We start from the raw sequence: 17,451 nt of genomic DNA, 5'->3' as shown, positions 1-17,451 counted from the left end.
TTAACAACCCGGGGACGGCGGGGGACGACACCGGGCGCGGCAGCACGTGCCGCCGCTCCCCCCCCCCCTCCATGTCGCAGTTTTCCTCCGCAGCGGAGCCGCACCGGGCGGGAGGGGCGGCGGAAAAGGGGGGGGGGGCGGGAACGGCTGTGCCCCCCCCCCTCTCCAAACGCATTACCGGGGGGGGCAGAGGAGCACAGGAAGGTCAGACCCCCCCCCATACCCCGCACTCCCCGCACGGGGGGCCCTTCGCAAACCGCTGGGGGGGGGGTGGGCAGAGGGGGCTGCACCCCGCGGAGGAGGGAGGGTCCCCGTCTGCCCCCCCCCCCACACCAAGCCCCGCAGCACGGAGGGCGGAGGAGGAGGAGCGCGCCACGCGCCTCAGCCAATCCGCGGTGCGAGCGCGCTGATGGACGGGCGCTGCGGCCAATAGGAGCGCGGGGCGGGGGCGCTCGGTCCGCCCCCCGGGCCGGTATATAGGGGGGCGCCCGGGGGCGGCGGTAGCTGGTACTTGCGTCGATTCCTTGCTTGTCGGGACGAGTAACCGAGCCGCAGCCATGGTGAGGGGAGGGGGCTGGAGAAAGGCGGGGGACGGGCCCGGGACATGGCGGGGAAAAGGAGGAGCGGGGCTGGATCTGGGGGTGCGGGGCATTGGGGGGAGTGGGTGCGGAGGAGAGGAGGGGGAAGGAGTGGCGGGAGGGGGAGACTTCGGGGGGCGGGAAATAGGGCGGAGGGGTATCAGCGTTGGGGGGGGGGGGACCAAGGCGGAAAGTTTGGAGGGGATTGAGGGGGGTACGGTAGGAGCCGTGGGTGGGTAGAGCAGGGGGCTGGGGGTGTTGAAGAGGGATAGAGGATGAGGTCCTTGATGGAGGGAGCAGCCCTTTGGGGGGCTCACAGCACGCCTGGGGTGGTCGCACGTGGTCTCCGGTAGCCCACCGGTGGGGGCGGGGTCACCCCGACCGTTACCGTTCCCGCGCGCGGGAAGGCGCGCGGCCGGGGGCACAGCCCCGCCCCTCGCCAGGGGCACAGCCCCGCCCCCCCCCATACTCACCCTTCCCCCCCTAAATCCATCCCTGGACACCCCCAATCCAGCCCTGAGCCCCCTACACCTCACCCCTCCCCGGAGCACGAGATTCCCTGTTTCCTCCTCAGCCCATGAGGGTGGTCCCGCTCCGTGGCTCCTGGAGGGGCTCATGGGGGCCACCCTCCGCTCCAGATCCCCACCCCACCCACCCCCCCAAAACCCCGGGTGAGAGGAACGCTCGGAGCAGGTGGCGCGGGGCAGGGAGCGGCCGGGAATGTGCGCGACCCCCCGAGGGTGACGCCACCGGCCCATCCCCGCGGTTTCGGGTCAGCTGGTGCAGTCCCGGCCCCGCTGCTGCGCTCAGCTTCCTCTTCCTCCTCCTCCTCCCGACCTCGCCCTGCCCAGGCTGCCTGGCTGGAAAATGTCCTCCCTGGGCGCCATTTGGGAGCAGATGGCGGCAGCTGCGGGGTGGTGGGACCCCCCCAGAGGCTGCCCGCGGGTGGCTGCGGTCTGTTCCCAAACACGGATGTCACCCCACGGCTCCCTCCTCGGATCCTGGCTGGCCCTGGCTAAGCTCAGCCGCTGGTTGGGGTGGCACTAGGGCACAGCTGGGGTTTGGGGGTGCTGAGCTTGAGCCCCTGTGAGATCTCCTCATCCCCCCAGGGGGCAGGGTGGCAGCTCCCAGGAGGGGCAGGATGGGACCCTCGGAGCTGAGCATGCTCTGCACTGGAGAAGAGATGTTCCCTGGGATATAAGGGTGTCCCTGTCCTCATGGGAGCCAGGGATGGAGGGAACTGGGAATAATGGGGACCAGCAATAACCCTGGGGAACCCCAGTTCCTGGCTCTGTGTGCTGTGCAGGGTAAAGGGCACCAACTGGTGCAGGGTCTCAGCCCCTGGGGAGGGGGAAGGAGGATGGGACCACCAAATCTGAGCACAGTGGGTGCATCTGGGCAGGATCTGGCCCCAGCCCGCCTCGGGGAGGGACCCTTCCCAACTCAGTGCCAGCCCGCTGGGTGCTGGGGTGGGACAGAGAGGGGACAAAAGGCGTGAGCCGGTGCCGTGTGCCCCCGCAGCGCGAGTGCATCTCCATCCACGTGGGCCAAGCGGGCGTGCAGATCGGCAATGCGTGCTGGGAGCTGTACTGCCTGGAGCACGGCATCCAGCCCGACGGGCAGATGCCCAGCGACAAGACCATCGGCGGGGGGGACGACTCCTTCAACACCTTCTTCAGCGAGACGGGCGCCGGCAAGCACGTGCCCCGGGCCGTGTTCGTGGACCTGGAGCCCACGGTGATCGGTGAGCGCGCGGGGGGGCGGCCGGCGGGGCGGGGCGGGCGCTGGCGGCGGGCGCTGGGTGCTAACGGGGCCCGGGGCTGTCCCCGCAGACGAGGTGCGCACCGGGACGTACCGGCAGCTCTTCCACCCCGAGCAGCTGATCACGGGCAAGGAGGATGCGGCCAACAACTACGCCCGCGGGCACTACACCATCGGCAAGGAGATCATCGACCTGGTGCTTGACCGCATCCGCAAGCTGGTGAGCTCCTGTGGGGTCTCATGGGGTGGGTTCATCCCTGCGGGGGATGTGGGGACAAAGGGAAGCTCCAGGTGTCCCTGGGCCGGTCCTTCTCAGCCCATTCGCACTTTGGGGCAGAGGGTGGGGCTGTGCCAGGAGAGCCCTCCTACCTTCCTGGTGGGACCTGCATGACCCCTGTTGTGCCTCCTGGCTCTGGGTGGAATTGTTGTGAGTCATGTGCCTGCAGCACATCCTGGCTCCCTATGGGGTCTGGATCCTCTAAGTGATCAGGATCAGCCCCTTCCCTTCCCCTTGGCCTGAATCCCTTTACTCAAGGCTCTGCAACCGCACCAGGCCAGGATGTGCACCCTGAGCAGGGCATGTTCCAGGGGTGTGATGGGGACTGTGGGATTCTGTGTCATTTCTGTCCCTGGGAAAACCTTATTTCATCCCTTTCCTAAGGTCATGTGAGGTTTCTCCTTGATCTGGATGCTGATCCTGCTTGCCCAACTGCTTATGAGCAGCTGTGCCGAGTATTTAACTCTTGCTGGAACAGCTCTAGTGGATTGCCCCTTCCCTGAAGCAGATTGCTGGGGTCATAGGAGGAAGCAGCTGTAGGGGAGGGGGCAGGAAGGGGTCCCTTTTCCTGAGGGCAGGTCATGCTGAGTCACAGGGTGCTGTGGCTGGAAGTGGAATGGGCAGAGGTGCCCCAAGTCTGAGATCCCTGGAGGAAATGTGTCTTCCTGGGCAAGTCAGCAACTGCAGTAGCAGCTGAAGTTCAGAATTACTGACAGTTTGGTCCTGTTTTCCTCTTCCCACCTGGCAGGCTGACCAGTGCACAGGGCTGCAGGGCTTCCTGGTGTTCCACAGCTTTGGCGGTGGCACCGGCTCTGGCTTCACCTCCCTGCTTATGGAGCGGCTCTCTGTCGACTACGGCAAGAAGTCCAAGCTGGAGTTCTCCATCTACCCGGCCCCGCAGGTGTCCACGGCCGTGGTGGAGCCCTACAACTCCATCCTCACCACCCACACCACCCTGGAGCACTCCGACTGCGCCTTCATGGTGGACAACGAGGCCATCTACGACATCTGCCGCCGCAACCTGGACATCGAGCGCCCCACCTACACCAACCTGAACCGCCTCATCAGCCAGATCGTGTCCTCCATCACGGCCTCGCTGCGCTTTGACGGAGCCCTGAACGTCGACCTGACAGAATTCCAGACCAACCTGGTGCCCTACCCCCGCATCCACTTCCCGCTGGCCACCTACGCCCCGGTCATCTCTGCTGAGAAGGCTTATCACGAGCAGCTCTCGGTGGCCGAGATCACCAACGCCTGCTTCGAGCCGGCCAACCAGATGGTCAAGTGTGACCCGCGGCACGGCAAGTACATGGCGTGCTGCCTGCTGTACCGCGGGGACGTGGTGCCCAAGGATGTCAACGCCGCCATCGCCACCATCAAGACCAAACGTAGCATCCAGTTTGTGGACTGGTGCCCCACTGGTTTCAAGGTGGGCATCAACTACCAGCCGCCCACGGTGGTGCCCGGGGGCGACCTGGCCAAGGTGCAGCGCGCCGTGTGCATGCTGAGCAACACCACGGCCATCGCCGAGGCCTGGGCCCGCCTGGACCACAAGTTTGACCTGATGTACGCCAAGAGGGCGTTCGTGCACTGGTACGTGGGGGAGGGCATGGAGGAGGGCGAGTTCTCCGAGGCCCGTGAGGATATGGCTGCCCTGGAGAAGGATTATGAGGAGGTGGGGGTGGATTCTGTGGAAGGGGAGGGAGAGGAAGAAGGGGAGGAATACTAAACGCTGGGTTCCTTCTGTCACTGTCGCATGTCCACGAAATGTCTGCTTCAAACACTTGAGCTTCCTTGTGCACTGCGTGGGGTTTGGCCTCGTGGGCCTGGCCAGGGATGTGCTGCCCTCTCGGATGTGATCATGCAGATTTTCCATGTGTCTGTACCGTGTCTGTGAATAAAAGGCTTTAAGAGAAGCTACACTGTGTCGGATACAAACCCTCTGTGTCAGTGCCCGCTCTCGCCGGGGCCGGCTGGCCCCATCCCATGGGAACAGACTGTGCCTATTGTCTGTGCCCAGTGAGGCAGCTGGCATGGTACTGCTGTTACCCGAGCTGCCCAGCCCTTCCCTCCTCTGCTAGCTACGGGGGGTGAAGCCCCCACATCCCTGCCTTCCACAGGGTGGGGCATCACCCCGGGTACCGCTGTCCTCCTTCATGAGCTGTGTGTAATCCCCCCCAGGGGGGCCATGCCCTGCCCGGTGACCCCGGGGCTCGGGAGCCCAGCCCTGCCCGCCGCGGCTCTCCGGGATTAGCCGTGTCCCGGGATGAGCCGCGTCCCGGGATTAGCTCCATCCCTGCTCCCAATTCCGGGGGGCCGCGCCGGGGCCGTGGGAGCGCCGGGCGGGCTCAGCCTATCAGCGCGCGGCGCGCCGCGCTTCGGCCAATGAGCTTCGCCTCATTCAAGCCCCGGAGCCAATGGGGGGGGCAGGGGGCGGGGCCTTTCGGGCCGCGGGGGAGCGGATACTTTGTAACGGGGAGCGGGGGCGGGGCCGCGGGAGGGGCGGGGCCTGGGCTGGGCCCGGCGGGCGCAGAGCGGCGATTCCCGGCGGTACCGGAGGGGCTGGACCGGCGTGGCGGCACCGGCCTTGGCGTCCTGCCCCTGCCCGCAGCAGCCCTGCCCGGCCCTGCCATGCTGGCCGCAGAATGGCCCCTGTGGAGCAGGACGCGCTGGCCGTGCGGGAGCAGCTCTTCCACGAGAGGGTCCGCGAGTGCATCGTGAGTGCCCCGGGGGCGGCGGGTGGGGGAAGGGGCCCGGTGTGGCGGGGAGAGGCGGGAGCGGGGCTGGGAGCTCGCAGCCCTCCATGGGGACCGTCGGGATCCCCGGTGGCGGCTCCACGGCCCGGCTGCGGCAGGGCTCCGCCGCCCCGTGCTTATCGGGGCCAGAGCCGCCGCGGCTGCGTGTGCCCAGCAGATAGCGGGCTCCGGGGGCCGGACCCTGCCGAGCCCCTGCCGCCACCCCTCTGCCGGCTCGAGCAGTCCCCTGGTGCTGGGAGGGCTGGGAGTGCTGGGCTGTGGTGGGCCAGCCCCATGCCAGCCTCCTGGCTCTGTCCTTGTCCCCAGGCCAGCAGCTCGGTGTCAGCAGGAAGGGACCCCACAGAGCCCCTGAACCTCGGGTACCGCAGAGGGACACAGCTGGGTTTGCTCCTCTGCTGCTGCTGCTGCCACGGGCTGAGGGATGGGGATGACCTGAATGTCCTGGTCCTGGTCCTGGCATCTCCTAAGGATTTTGGGGATGCTGCGTGCACGGCAGCCAAGTGGGCTGTGACCGGCAGTGCCGAGGCTACCTTGCCACAGCCACATTTGGGAGGAGCTGGTGGCCGGAGCCTGGCAGCTCTGCCCTGGAACCCCCCCAGACCTCCATTCCAGGGAGCTGCATCTCAACCAGGAGCCCCTGGCTTGGCACAGGCAGTACAAAACTTACTTGGCCCAACTTCCCTGAGTACAGGAGGTGTCCTCCCAACAGGCAGAGGATTGGTCTGTGGGGTACAGCCCATGGCAGGAGGGAACCTGTGGCCCGAGACCCTTCACAGGGTGGGAGCAGGAGCAGAAGGACCTGCTGGGTACTGCCCTCATGGGAGCTGGGCCAGCTCTGGGGGCTCCCTGCCACCCCACTGGCAGATCCTGGGCACCCTCAGCCAGGGTCAGAGCACCCCCAGTCAGGCAGCAGGGAGGTGCCACAGCTGCTCCCCACTGCACCCGTGCCAAGGTGGAGGATTCAGGCGACCTTTCCTCATCCTGACGCGTACCCGGTGGGATGAAAGGTCGCCGTGTTCCCTGAACATCGCCTGCTCTGGCCTGACCTCGGCGTTCCAGCGGGGGTGGGAGGGACACCACAGATGTCCTTGGTGCCTGATTCAAGGCTGTTCTCGTGGCTCTGCCAGCCAGGCGAGGGCTGTGGGATCGGGCAGTGCAGGGATGTCCCACAGGGTCACAGATTTGCAGGCACAGGGTGATCCAGCCCCTGCAGCCTCCCCCAGGTCTGGGTGCTGTGCCAGCTTGTGGGCACCCATGTGTGAACGCTGGGTGCAGTCCCCATTGAACAGATAGGTCTGAGCACACCAGTGGGGTGTAACCAGGGCCAGGAGTGGAAAAACAAATAGGGTGGAGCTGACAAGCCCCAGGGCTGGCAGAATCACCTGGGGTAGGAGCCGGGGTAGGAGCGCTGCCCTCAGGGCATGCCCACACTGCCCACACTCCTCTGCCCGCAGATCTGTGCCCTGCTCTTCGCCAGCCTCTACATCCTCTGCCACTTCATCATAACCCACTTTAAGAAGCACACGGATTTCACAGCAGGTAAGAGAGTGGGAGCTGCCAGAGGCAGGCAGCCCTCCACAGCCACATTCAGCCTCCCGAGGGTTCCTCCATTGCTTTTGGCCTCCCCCAGCAGCCCCAGTTCCACCACAGCCCGGTTCCCCTGACACCAATTGCTGCCCTAGGTGGGAGCAAAGCCCAGATTCCCTGGGAGTATTTCTGCAGTGTTTAGAGTGGGGAGAACTTGGGCAGGGGGAGGCAGCGATGCTCTGGGCAGCCCCACCTCCCCCAGTCCTTTGGTTTGGGATTTTGTCCCTGCAGTTCACGATGACGAGGATGCTGCTGTCAACAGGATTGCGTAAGTTCCTGCTTGTCCCCTTCCCTGATGCTCAGCCTCTTCCTCAGCCAGGACACCGTGTCCTGTGGGTGCTGGTGAGGCTGGGGGGCAGAGCCAGGCTGTGACACCCAGAGGAAGCCTGACCCAGAGGTGATGCTTGTCCCCCTGGCAGGTTGGGGCTCTGTACCTTCACCCTGGCTGTGGCACTGGGTGCCGTCCTCCTCCTGCCCTTCTCCATCATCAGCAACGAGGTGCTGCTCTCCTTCCCCCAGAACTACTACATCCAGTGGCTGAACGGGTCCCTCATTCATGGTGGGTGCACGGGGTGACCCTGGGGTGTCCCCAAAATCTGTGGGTCAGGGTTGCCCTGCCTCGGAGCTCACCCCATGCTGTTCCCCCTCTTCCAGGCCTCTGGAATTTGGTTTTCCTCTTCTCCAATATGTCCCTGGTCTTCCTCATGCCCTTTGCCTACTTCTTCACCGAGTCAGAGGGGTTTGCAGGATCCAAGAAGGTGGGTGATCCTGCACTTGTCCCCCCTGTCCCCCTCTCTGTGACTCCCTGCTAACCCAGCTCCTGCAGGGCATCATGGCCAGGGTGTATGAGACATCTGTGGTGCTGCTGCTGCTGACACTGCTGGTGCTGGGCATGGTCTGGGTGGCCTCTGCCATCGTGGGCAACGACGCTGCCAGTCGCCAGTCACTCTACGGTGGGTGAGCTGGGCCCTCCCTGCTCCAGGATCAGACCTTGGCACTGAATGGAACAAGGGTTCTCTGGTGCCACTGGCCTGACGCCGCTGTCTCCGCAGATCTCTGGGAATATTATCTGCCCTACCTCTACTCCTGCATCTCGCTTTTCGGCGTCCTGCTTCTGCTGCGTAAGTTGTGCCCCCACGAGGCCCTGCTGGTGCTCCATCCAAATGGGGTCTGGAGGGGTCATGGCTCATGGCTGAAGCCTCCAGGATCCTTCTGAGGGTGTGGGGATGGCAGGACACCTCCTATTCAGCCTCTCCTCCCACCACAGTGTGCACCCCCTTTGGCCTCTCCACCATGTTCACTGTCACTGGGAAGCTGCTGGTGAAACCCCGGGTAAGGCGTCCCCCCCGCAATCCCTCTGCCCCAGCTTTGGGGCTGACTGCCCCCAGGGCTGCCTGGTCTCCCAGCTTGGGCATGGGGAGCCATTCACACAGCCCCAGCAGCCACTCACAGGCTCCTCACCCACCCCCAGCTCCTGGAAGATCTGGATGAGCAGCTGAGCTGCACAAGGTTTGAGGAAGCCGCTGTGTCCCACAGGATCCGCTCTGGTGGGTGCTGCTGCTTGGCAAAGGCGAGCATGGGGTGGATTGGGGGCCCCTCTACCCCACCACATAGGAGCCCTGATCCCCCCTGAGCCCCTTGGGTCTCTGCCCAGCAGGCAAAGCTTCCTGCTGGCTTAATCTGGACATGGAGATGCTGCGGGAGCAATTCTTTGCCATCCGGAGCAAGAGGCGGAAGCTGGGTGAGGAGCCTGGCCGGGGGAAGGGGACACTGGGTTCCCTCCAGCCTGGCACTGGGAGCACTGGTCCCTGGCAGTCCGTGCCCTGTGGAGGGAGGGTGGCTGGCAGGTGGGCTGGGGGCTGTTACGCCCCACCCTGGCACTTTGGGGCCCCCTCAATCTCCTGCCCTGGGGTGGGAGCTGTGCTCCCCTCTCACCTGGGCACATCCTCCCCACAGAGCTGCGGCATCGAGCATCGCCCTGGCAGAGGAACCTGGGCTACCCCCTGGCCATGCTGGGCCTCCTGGCACTGACAGTGAGTGGCCCTGGGCTCCCAGGGGAGCTGGGGGTTGTCCCCATCCTCACCACTGCCCTCACTCCCTCCCTGCTCCTCCCAGGGCATCTCTGTGCTCATTGTCTGCTTCCATGTCCTGGAGCTGCTGCTGGACGATGCCGCGATGCCACGGGGCATCCAGGTACCCGCCTGGGGGGATGGGACAGCTCAGGGCCGTGCCCCTGGCTGGTCTGGGGACCATTCCTCCCCAACCTGCTCCCTCCTCCTCCTGCAGGACGCATCCCTGGGCCAGGTTTCCTTCTCCATCTTTGGTTCCTTTGGAGCTGCACTGCAGGTTGTCCTCATTTTGTATCCTTCAGGCGGGCACTTGTGTCCCCAGCGATGTCCCCTGTGTCCCCAGCACTGTTCCCAGCACCAGCCCATCCTGTTTTCCTCCTTAACACTCCTTGCAGCTACCTAATGCTCTCCTCTGTCGTGGGCTTCTACAGCTCCCCCCTGTTCACTCGCCTGCTGCCGGAGCGGCAGGACACCCCCCTCACCAAGGTGGGAGCAGCGGGACGGGGCTGGGGGGCTCCTGTGGGGGTGCAAGACCCTGTTCCTCACAGTGTGTCCCTGTGCAGTCCCCACGTGGGAGGACAGCGTCCCACTGTGGTTCCCTGGCATTTGGAAAGTCTCTCCCCCAGCCTGGGGGTTCCCTGCAGCAGCACTGCCCCCCCCAAAACCTCCTCCTTCTCCCCAGATCATCGGGAACTGTGTCTCCTTGCTGGTGCTCAGCTCAGCGCTGCCCGTCTTCTCCAGGACACTGGGTGAGCCTCCCAGAGGGATCGGGGTGATGCCTGCATGGGGGCGTCCCCAGAATTGGGGTGCCCTGACCAGTGTGCCCCACCCTGTGCAGGGATCACCCGTTTTGACCTCCTGGGGGATTTTGGCCGCTTCAACTGGTTGGGGAACTTCTACATTGTCTTCCTCTACAACATGGGCTTCGCGGGGCTCACCACGCTGTGCCTGGTGAAAAGGGTCTCCTGGGCGGTGCAGGCCGAGCTCATCCGTGCCTTTGGTGAGGCCAGGGACACAGGGGTGGCTGCTGGGGTGTCCCGTGTCCCCCACCCTGGCTCTCACACTCTCCCTCTATCCAGGTCTGCACAAGCTGCCGCTGCCCGTGACGCGCTGCCAGACCCGCAGCAAGCCCTGCTAGGGCTGGGGGACAGGAATGTGTCCCCCCACCCCCAACTCTGGTGGTCCCCAGGGTGGCTGCCAGCCACAGAGCTGGCCCTGATAGCACCTGGTGCCTCAGGGACATCAGAGCCCCTCAGGGAAAGCTGAGACACCTTTGGGGGTTGCCCCCCCTGCTCTGTCTCAGCTGTTGTGCTACTGAGCCTTGGCCTTGAGCCACATCCCCAAGGGGAGTGGGGTCCCCTCGAGGCTGCGCTGGCTGCAGCCCCCCACCCCCCGTTACATACCTCGTGCAACAACAGCCGGGCCCCCCCCGACCTCCCCTGGCTGCTCCCTGGGGTCTGGTTGAATTTTAAATGTTGCCCCACCTGGGGACTCTCCCGACACTGTAGAAGGGGGTCCTGTGCTCCCTGCCCAGAGTCACCCCACACTCCATCCCTGTGTCACTCTGGGGCTGCAGGGGGGCACTGTTTGTCCCCTGCCCACCCCGAGGCCTTTGGGGTCCCTAATAGGGCGGCCTGGGGTGCAGGGGACAAGCTCCCCCCCCCCCCCCCCCCCGGCAGCTTGATATGATGAGTATGTCGGGTCTCTGTTACAACAGAACTTGTTTGGAGAAATAAATAGTGACTGGTTTTTATATAAAAATATTTGAACCTGGAGGTTTTATTCCTCCCGAGGGCAGGGCTGAATAGGAAGGGGGCAGGGGTGGGGTGTCCCTGCCTTGGGGGGGTCACAGTCCTGCCCCTCCTTATGGCCCCTATGGGGCCATAATTAACTCTCTTCCTGGTTGGGGTTAACGAGCTTCTTCCAGGCCGGGCCACAGGCGAGGGCAGCTCCCTGCCTGCTGCCCGGGATGGGCTGAGGGACCCCGGGGGTCTTGGGGGGCTCCGGGAGGCTTTGGGGTATGGGCAGAGCTACCCCAAGTGAGGAGCAAAGCGGAGGCTTCACCTCCCGGTATGGAGGGTCGTGCAGCGGGAGCGGAAACTGCCCCGGGAACCGGCCTCCCACCCATCCTGCCCCGGCTGGGGCCGAGCCAGGCCGCCCCCCGCCCCTCCATGGCGGGGGTGGGGGGCCCAGACCCCCCCCCTCGCCCCCCCCCCCTCGGCTGGGGCCGAGCAGGAAGCACAGGAAACCTGGTTTATATTGCAGGAAATGAGGCCATCGGTGCCCGCGATTTCCCCGCGACCTGCTCCCCTCCCAGTCACTCCGGGCTGGCACCGGGGCTGCGGGGAAGCTGGGGGGGGGGGGCCGGGACCCCCCCGACCCACTCCCAAATTTTCACTGCTCCGCTGCTGCCTCCCGCCCTCGCCGGGGCCCGCAGAGCCCGTGGGTGCTTTGCCGGGAGCTCTGGGGTGCTGCGGCGGGGACACGGCCCCGGTCCCGGTCCCGGTCCCGGGGGTGCCCCGCTCCTGGAGGCGCCCATGTCACTGTTGGAGCCCGGTGCCAGTCCCGGAGCAGCCCGGCCCCATCCTCGGCGGTACCTGGGCCCCTGGCGGAGCCCGGTCCCGGTCCGGGGGTGCCCCGGTCCCGGGGCGCGGAGGGGCCGGCCGGGGCAGGGCAGCCCGGCGGGGGCGGCCCCGGGGGATGTGGCCGCCGCTGCCGCCGCTCCCGGGGGCCGGGTCCGAGGCGGGGCCCGACGGGGCTGCCCAGCGCCGAAGCCGAGCGGCCACGGCGGGGGCAGCCCGGCCGGGGCGGCTGAGGGCGGCGCACGGTGCCGACCAGCACCCAAGGCAGCCGGTACCGGGGGCTGGGCCAGGAACGGGGACAGGGACCGTGGGTCGGACGGAACAGAGGGGACCGGGGTAGTGCCAGGCAGCGGGTCCCGGGAGCGGGGCTGTGCCAAGGGGACGGAGCAGGTGCGGACACGGGCGGCACAGCCTTAGAATAACGAGGGTCCTCGGTGCAGGGGAGAGCGGGAGGAGAAGAAGGACCGGGACTGGGAGAGAGGGGTCCCCGGTCCCAACAGGCGGTGACAGGAGAGGTCCCAGTACCAGAATCGCGGCGTTCGGATGGGATAAGGGGGGGATCCGGTAGCGGAGCGCAGTGCGGGGACCGTGGAGAGGAGGCGGCACCAGAGCGCGGGATTTAGACGGGAAGGGGGAGCAGGACTGGGACGCGGGGTCAGATCCCGGTGCCGGTCCCGGGGCAGCCTTAGGAACCGGGTGCCCGGTTCCAGTGCCAGGGCAGTGCCCGTTGCTGGGTGCCGGTGGCCGGTGCTGGGGCGCCGTTCTGCGAGGGCTTTCCCTAAGGCTGGGGCTGTGTCGGGGACTTCCCCGGACCGGGGTGCAGGCGAGGGGGTGCTGATACCGCAACCGGCGGCGCTCCGAGTGGGTGGCGGCACCGGCGGGGGGGGGGGGTACGGGGGGGTGGTCAGTCGTCCCGAGTGGCCACGGATCCCGCAGCAGCGACGGGACCGTGGGTGTGAGAAGGAAACGGCGCCGACCCGCCCCTGGCACCGCGACCATCTAAAAGCCCCGGGGCCACCGCACCGGGACCATGCCCGCCGCAGCCGCCCGTGCCCCCGGCGACTGAGCGGGACCCGCGGAGGCAGCGGGGCCCGGCGGACGGGATGCCCCGGTGGACGCCGCTCGCCCTCGTCCTGCTCGGGCTCGCCGCCTGCCTGCTGGCCGCGCCGGTGCTGGGCTGCGGCCCGGGTCGGGGCCCGGTGGGGCGGCGGCGGCTGGGGCGGCGGCAGCTTTCGCCTCTGCTCTACAAGCAGTTCGTGCCCAACGTGCCCGAGCAGACGCTGGGGGCGAGCGGGAAGGCGGAGGGCAAAGTGCTGCGGGGCTCGGAGCGCTTCAGGGACCTGGTGCCCAACTACAACCCCGACATCATCTTCAAGGACGAGGAGAACACGGGGGCGGACCGGCTCATGACCGAGGTGGGGGCTGCGCCCGGCCCGGCCCGGTCCGGCCTCGCTCCCGGGGGCGCGGGGGCGGCGGGGGGATGGGCGGGATCACAGCGACCCTCGACAGGGCTCATGGACCTTTCTCGGTCGGCACCGACGCGCTCAGCGGCTCACGGAGCTTTCCCGGTCGCCACCGATCCTCTCCAGGGCGCACCGATCATCCCGGGGCTTACGGATCCTCCCGAGTGGCACCGACCCTGCCGGGGAGCACGGAGCCTCCCGGGGCGCAGGGTCCCTGCCGGGCCGCACGGTACCTCACCCCGGTGCCCCGCTCCCTTCCACGGCCTTTGGCAGCGGCGCGGCGGCACCGGAGCCCCGGGACCAGGCGGTCCCATTCGGAACCGTCGGGGATTAACGGGACGGGATGGCACCGGGGGCGGGAGGTAGCGGCGGCTCCACTCCCCCAGCGCCGCCGCGCCCCCGCCCCAAGGACAGCACGGAGGGGGAGGTCCCGGTACCCCTCTGCTCGGGGGGAATCCGGGGCGGCGGGAGCCCGGGACGCGCCGCGCGCCCGTCGGGATGCTCACGGTTGCCATGGCGAGGGGCGGCCCCGCGGTCGCCATGGCGACGGGGGATGCTGCGAGTGGTCCAGGCGGCGCCGGCAGCTCCCGCGAGCCGGGACGGCGGAGGCGACGGGGCCGGGGCGGCGGGGCCCGGCGGAGCCGCGGGCGCGGAGCCGGCCCGGGGTGCGGGTGGCTGAAAGGGCCCTTTGTGGCCGCGGCGGCATTCCCGGGGCCTGAGGTCAGCTCCGGGCTGGAAGGCGCCTATTGTGGCCGGGCCGGGCCGGGCCGGGCCGAGCGCATTCCTGCCCCCCCGCCGCTGCCGCCCCCCCCGGCACGGCCGCCCCGGGCCCGCGCCCCGCACTCCCGCCCCCGCGGCCCCGCGCTCCCGGGAGCCGCTTTGTTGAACGGGGGACGGGGGAAAGGCACTGGGGCACTGAGGGACGCTGTGAGCTCAGCGGCTCCGGGGGGGGGATGGGGGCAGCTCCGACGCCTGCACCCCACGGCGATGGGGAGAGGGACCCCAGAATGGCTCGGGACGCCCTGCTCTCCCTGTCAGCCCAGACTCGGGGCTGGTTCAGGGTCAGCTGCCCCCAGCTCTGCTTCACAGCCCCCCCACCAGGTTAATCAGTCACGGCCATGGCCGCGGGGAAGGTGACACCGTCCCGGTGCCCGTCCCGCTCCCTTGCCTGTTCTGCCCGGCTGCCCATGGAGCAGCTTCACCACGGGACCGCGGGGCACGTTAACCTTCAACCTGCATCCAGGCAGGGGGGCCGTGACCCCCTCTGCACCCCGGGGGGGGGCACCCCTTTGGGCTCCCTCCAAGCCCTTTGCAGAGCTGCTGTCTGTCTGTCCCTGCGTGTTGTGGGGAGGGTGACACCGGTGTCCCCACAGCGCTGCAAGGAGCGTGTGAACTCGCTGGCCATCGCGGTGATGAACATGTGGCCGGGGGTGAAGCTGCGGGTGACGGAGGGCTGGGATGAGGACGGGCACCACCTCCCCGACTCCCTGCACTACGAGGGCCGGGCGCTGGACATCACCACGTCCGACCGCGACCGCCACAAGTACGGCATGCTGGCACGCCTGGCCGTGGAGGCCGGCTTCGACTGGGTCTACTACGAGTCCAAGGCGCACATCCATGTCTCCGTCAGAGCAGGTACCACACGGAAGGGGCTGCCACCAGGGCAGGGGGCTGCCATCCCCATAAACATCCCAGCCCACAGCCCCCACTGCTCCCCTTGACATCCTGGATCCACGTGGGATTACTGCTCCGCTTGGTGTCCGGCCCCAGCCCAGCTCCCCCTGGTCTACCTGGCCCCCTGATAGGCAAAAAACTCACTTTCCCCTCCAAATTTTGGCCAGATGGAGGCAACATTGTGGCTCAGCTCCTGGTGAGGGGAATAGCAATGCAGCCCCAGCCCTGCGGCCTCCAGCCCCGCAGGCCCCAGCCCCACAGCCCTGTGTTCCAGCCAGCAGTTCCCATCCAGTCCAGAAGCGACAATTGACAGAAAGTGAAAATGGCCGTAAATGTCACCGTTGGAGCCCGGAACAAAGGGCGTCAGTGCAGGGTGGACAAAGGGGCCCTGCAGCATTCAGGAGCTGCACGCAGGAACTGGGGGAGCTTTGCAAAATACCCGCTTTGTTCCGGGGGTGGTTTGGGGGTCCGGGGGTGGCCGTTTCCCCTCTGGAGGTGGTGGCCCGGTGGAGGTGGCCGGTGGGGACACCCATAACCTTCTCCTTCCTCCCAGAGAACTCGCTGGCCGTCCGCACCGGCGGCTGCTTTCCCGGCCACGCCACCGTGACGCTGGAGAGCGGTGAGCACCGGGGCCTGGCTGACCTGCGCCAGGGTGACTGGGTGCTGGGCGCCGAGCCAGGCGGGCGCCTGGTGCCCACCGAGGTGCTGCTCTTCCTCGACCGGGACCTGGGCCAACGCGCCTCCTTCGTGGCCATCGAGACGGCCAGCCCGGCGCGCCGGCTGCTCCTCACCCCGTCCCACCTGGTGTTCGCGGCCCGCGGGGCGGCCAACGGCTCGGCCGCCTTCCTGCCCATCTTCGCCCGCCGCGTGCGCCCGGGCGACGCCGTGCTGGCCCACGGGGCCGGCGGGCAGGGGCTGCGCCCCACGCGGGTGCTGAGGGTCTCTCGGGAGGATGGCGTGGGGGTCTTTGCCCCGCTCACCTCGCACGGCACCTTGCTGGTTAACGGGGTGCTGGCGTCCTGCTACGCCGTCCTGGAGAGCCACCGCTGGGCCCACCGGGCTTTCGCCCCCCTCCGCCTCTTCCACGGGCTCCTCTCGCTGCTGCCGGCCCACCCCGAGGCGGGCAACGGGACCGTGCCAGACGTGGGCATGCACTGGTACTCCCGCCTGCTCTACCGGCTGGCCGGGGGCGTGCTGGGCCACGAGGCCCTGCAGGTGTAGGGGTCCCGGCCCCCCCCCCCGGTTACCACGCGGCAGGTGATGCCACACACTGGATGCCACACAGGGGGCTCCAGCCCTGGGCGCCCCCTGGACCCAGGGAGGAGGGACAGGGGCACCCCCGGTGCTGTGGGGAGGTTGGGGCTCGGCACTGCCCTGGGGCACGGGGTGGTGGGCACGGGATGGAGTGGCACGGGGTGGCCCAGGGGTCTGGCTCAGCCCTGTCCTGTGTCCACAAGCCCCCCGTGGCCGGAGCCCCACGCCCAGACCCCCCCCTGGTATTTATTGCTTTATTAACCACCGCACCGGGGCTGGGCTTGGTACCTGTCAAGGCACAGCCAGGCAGCACCAGACCCTGCCCCGGGGCCGAATCCAGCTGTGGGGATGCCAAAAACACCCCAACGCTGAGCACTTGGCAGCAGTTCCTGCCCGTCCCCCTGCTCTGGCTCTGTCCCTGTCACCCACAGTGTCCCTGTCCCTGCGCCACAGGGTGGCTGGACGGGTGTCTGCTGTGGGCACCGGGTGTCTGCCACGGGCACGGGCACCCCGTGCCAGGTCCAACTCTAACCATGCTAACCGCTAACCCGCCCTGCTTGAGAGTTTTATTTTTCTATTTATAAATGGTAATATAAATGTCAGCCATGCCTGCCTGCCTGCCCTGGCAGCGGGGCTCACCCCATGGGGCAGGGGGGCAGCCTGCTTTTAACCACTTCAGTTTAAAAAAACAAAAGAAATACTACTATTTAATTGTTTGGGAAAATAAAGGAAGTCTATGGCCCTATTGCAGCTGTGGCTGGGGGGTCTGGAGTGGCTGGAATTGGCCATCCCAGGGGCCTGGGGGTCTCTGGGGCTGGGTATCCTGAGGGGCTGGAGTATCCCAGGGTCTGGGGGTCACTGGGGTGGGGGTCAGGCATCCTGAGCAGCTGGGGTACCTTGGGACTGGGCAGGACATTGCAGGGGGCTGGGGGATCCCTGGGGGTTTGACATCCTGGGGGTTTTGGGGTGCCTGGTGCTGGAGTAGGGAGCCCAGTTCCCCCTGGCCTTTCTGGCCCCCAGATGGGCAAAAAACTCATTTTTTCCCCTCCAAATTTTGGCCAGATGGAGGCAACCTCGTGACTCCAGGTGAGGGAAATTGCAACGCAGCCCCCAGGGACTGGGGTCCCTGGGCTGGGGTTGGGCACTGCAGGAAACAGGCTGGGGGTCCCTGAGGCTTGTGTCGGCCATCACGAGAGGCTGGGGATCGCTGGGGCAGGGGTCAAACATCCTAAAATATCCCCGGGGGCCGGAGGGTCCCGGTGCTGGGGAGGCAGCGACGGGGATCTCGGCGAGCAGGAGCGGTTTGGTAGCTGTGGGTGCTCCCGGGTGTCTCCGGGCCGGGACAGGTTGGGTGGGGGGAGGGGATGGGTGGGGGGGGCAGCACCAGGACACTCCACCCCCCCCCCCAAAAAAAAATTCCCGCTCAGACGCGCGCCCACCACGTGGCCAC

General features: G+C 67.2%; 3 protein-coding genes across 8 annotated transcripts; all 3 read left to right on the top strand.

Annotated features, from left to right (window-relative positions):
* Positions 1-451: 451 nt before the first annotated feature.
* TUBA1B (tubulin alpha 1b) lies at positions 452-4,532 on the top strand. The gene is made up of 4 exons (XM_054004739.1): positions 452-560; positions 2,100-2,322; positions 2,411-2,559; positions 3,365-4,532. Exons 1-4 carry the CDS (start codon positions 558-560, stop codon positions 4,343-4,345), a joined length of 1,356 nt encoding a protein of 451 aa, XP_053860714.1. The 5' UTR covers positions 452-557; the 3' UTR covers positions 4,346-4,532.
* A 598-nt stretch (positions 4,533-5,130) lies between these two features.
* On the top strand, positions 5,131-10,783 carry LMBR1L (limb development membrane protein 1 like). 4 transcript variants are annotated; one of them, XM_054004736.1, is made up of 18 exons: positions 5,131-5,333; positions 5,679-5,731; positions 6,827-6,911; positions 7,191-7,227; positions 7,379-7,518; positions 7,614-7,717; positions 7,786-7,912; positions 8,012-8,080; positions 8,227-8,291; positions 8,431-8,506; positions 8,614-8,700; positions 8,916-8,992; positions 9,075-9,152; positions 9,246-9,319; positions 9,424-9,514; positions 9,711-9,777; positions 9,867-10,028; positions 10,108-10,783. In XM_054004736.1, the coding sequence occupies exons 6-18, from the start codon at positions 7,646-7,648 to the stop codon at positions 10,164-10,166; spliced, it is 1,104 nt and encodes a 367-aa protein (XP_053860711.1). In that variant the 5' UTR covers positions 5,131-5,333; positions 5,679-5,731; positions 6,827-6,911; positions 7,191-7,227; positions 7,379-7,518; positions 7,614-7,645; the 3' UTR covers positions 10,167-10,783. The 4 variants fall into 4 exon arrangements, with proteins under 4 accessions (XP_053860711.1, XP_053860709.1, XP_053860708.1 ...); XM_054004734.1 differs by lacking the exon at positions 5,679-5,731 and having other exon boundaries at positions 5,176-5,333; positions 8,617-8,700; XM_054004733.1 differs by lacking the exon at positions 5,679-5,731 and having other exon boundaries at positions 5,176-5,333.
* Positions 10,784-11,796: 1,013 nt separating this feature from the next.
* On the top strand, positions 11,797-16,751 carry DHH (desert hedgehog signaling molecule). Of its 3 annotated transcripts, none has more exons than XM_054004748.1 (4): positions 11,797-11,881; positions 12,547-13,025; positions 14,447-14,708; positions 15,301-16,751. In XM_054004748.1, exons 2-4 carry the CDS (start codon positions 12,714-12,716, stop codon positions 15,966-15,968), a joined length of 1,242 nt encoding a protein of 413 aa, XP_053860723.1. In that variant the 5' UTR covers positions 11,797-11,881; positions 12,547-12,713; the 3' UTR covers positions 15,969-16,751. The 3 variants fall into 3 exon arrangements, with proteins under 3 accessions (XP_053860723.1, XP_053860722.1, XP_053860721.1); XM_054004747.1 differs by having other exon boundaries at positions 11,797-12,000; positions 12,550-13,025; XM_054004746.1 differs by having other exon boundaries at positions 11,797-12,000.
* The last annotated feature ends 700 nt before the right edge of the window (positions 16,752-17,451 follow it).

This window comes from Vidua macroura, unplaced genomic scaffold, assembly GCF_024509145.1.
Source record: "Vidua macroura isolate BioBank_ID:100142 unplaced genomic scaffold, ASM2450914v1 whyUn_scaffold_107, whole genome shotgun sequence".
In the NCBI taxonomy this organism is placed as follows: Eukaryota; Metazoa; Chordata; class Aves; order Passeriformes; family Viduidae; genus Vidua; species Vidua macroura.
The sequence above is the reverse complement of the archived record's forward strand: the minus strand, read 5'-3'. Positions and strand labels throughout refer to the sequence as shown.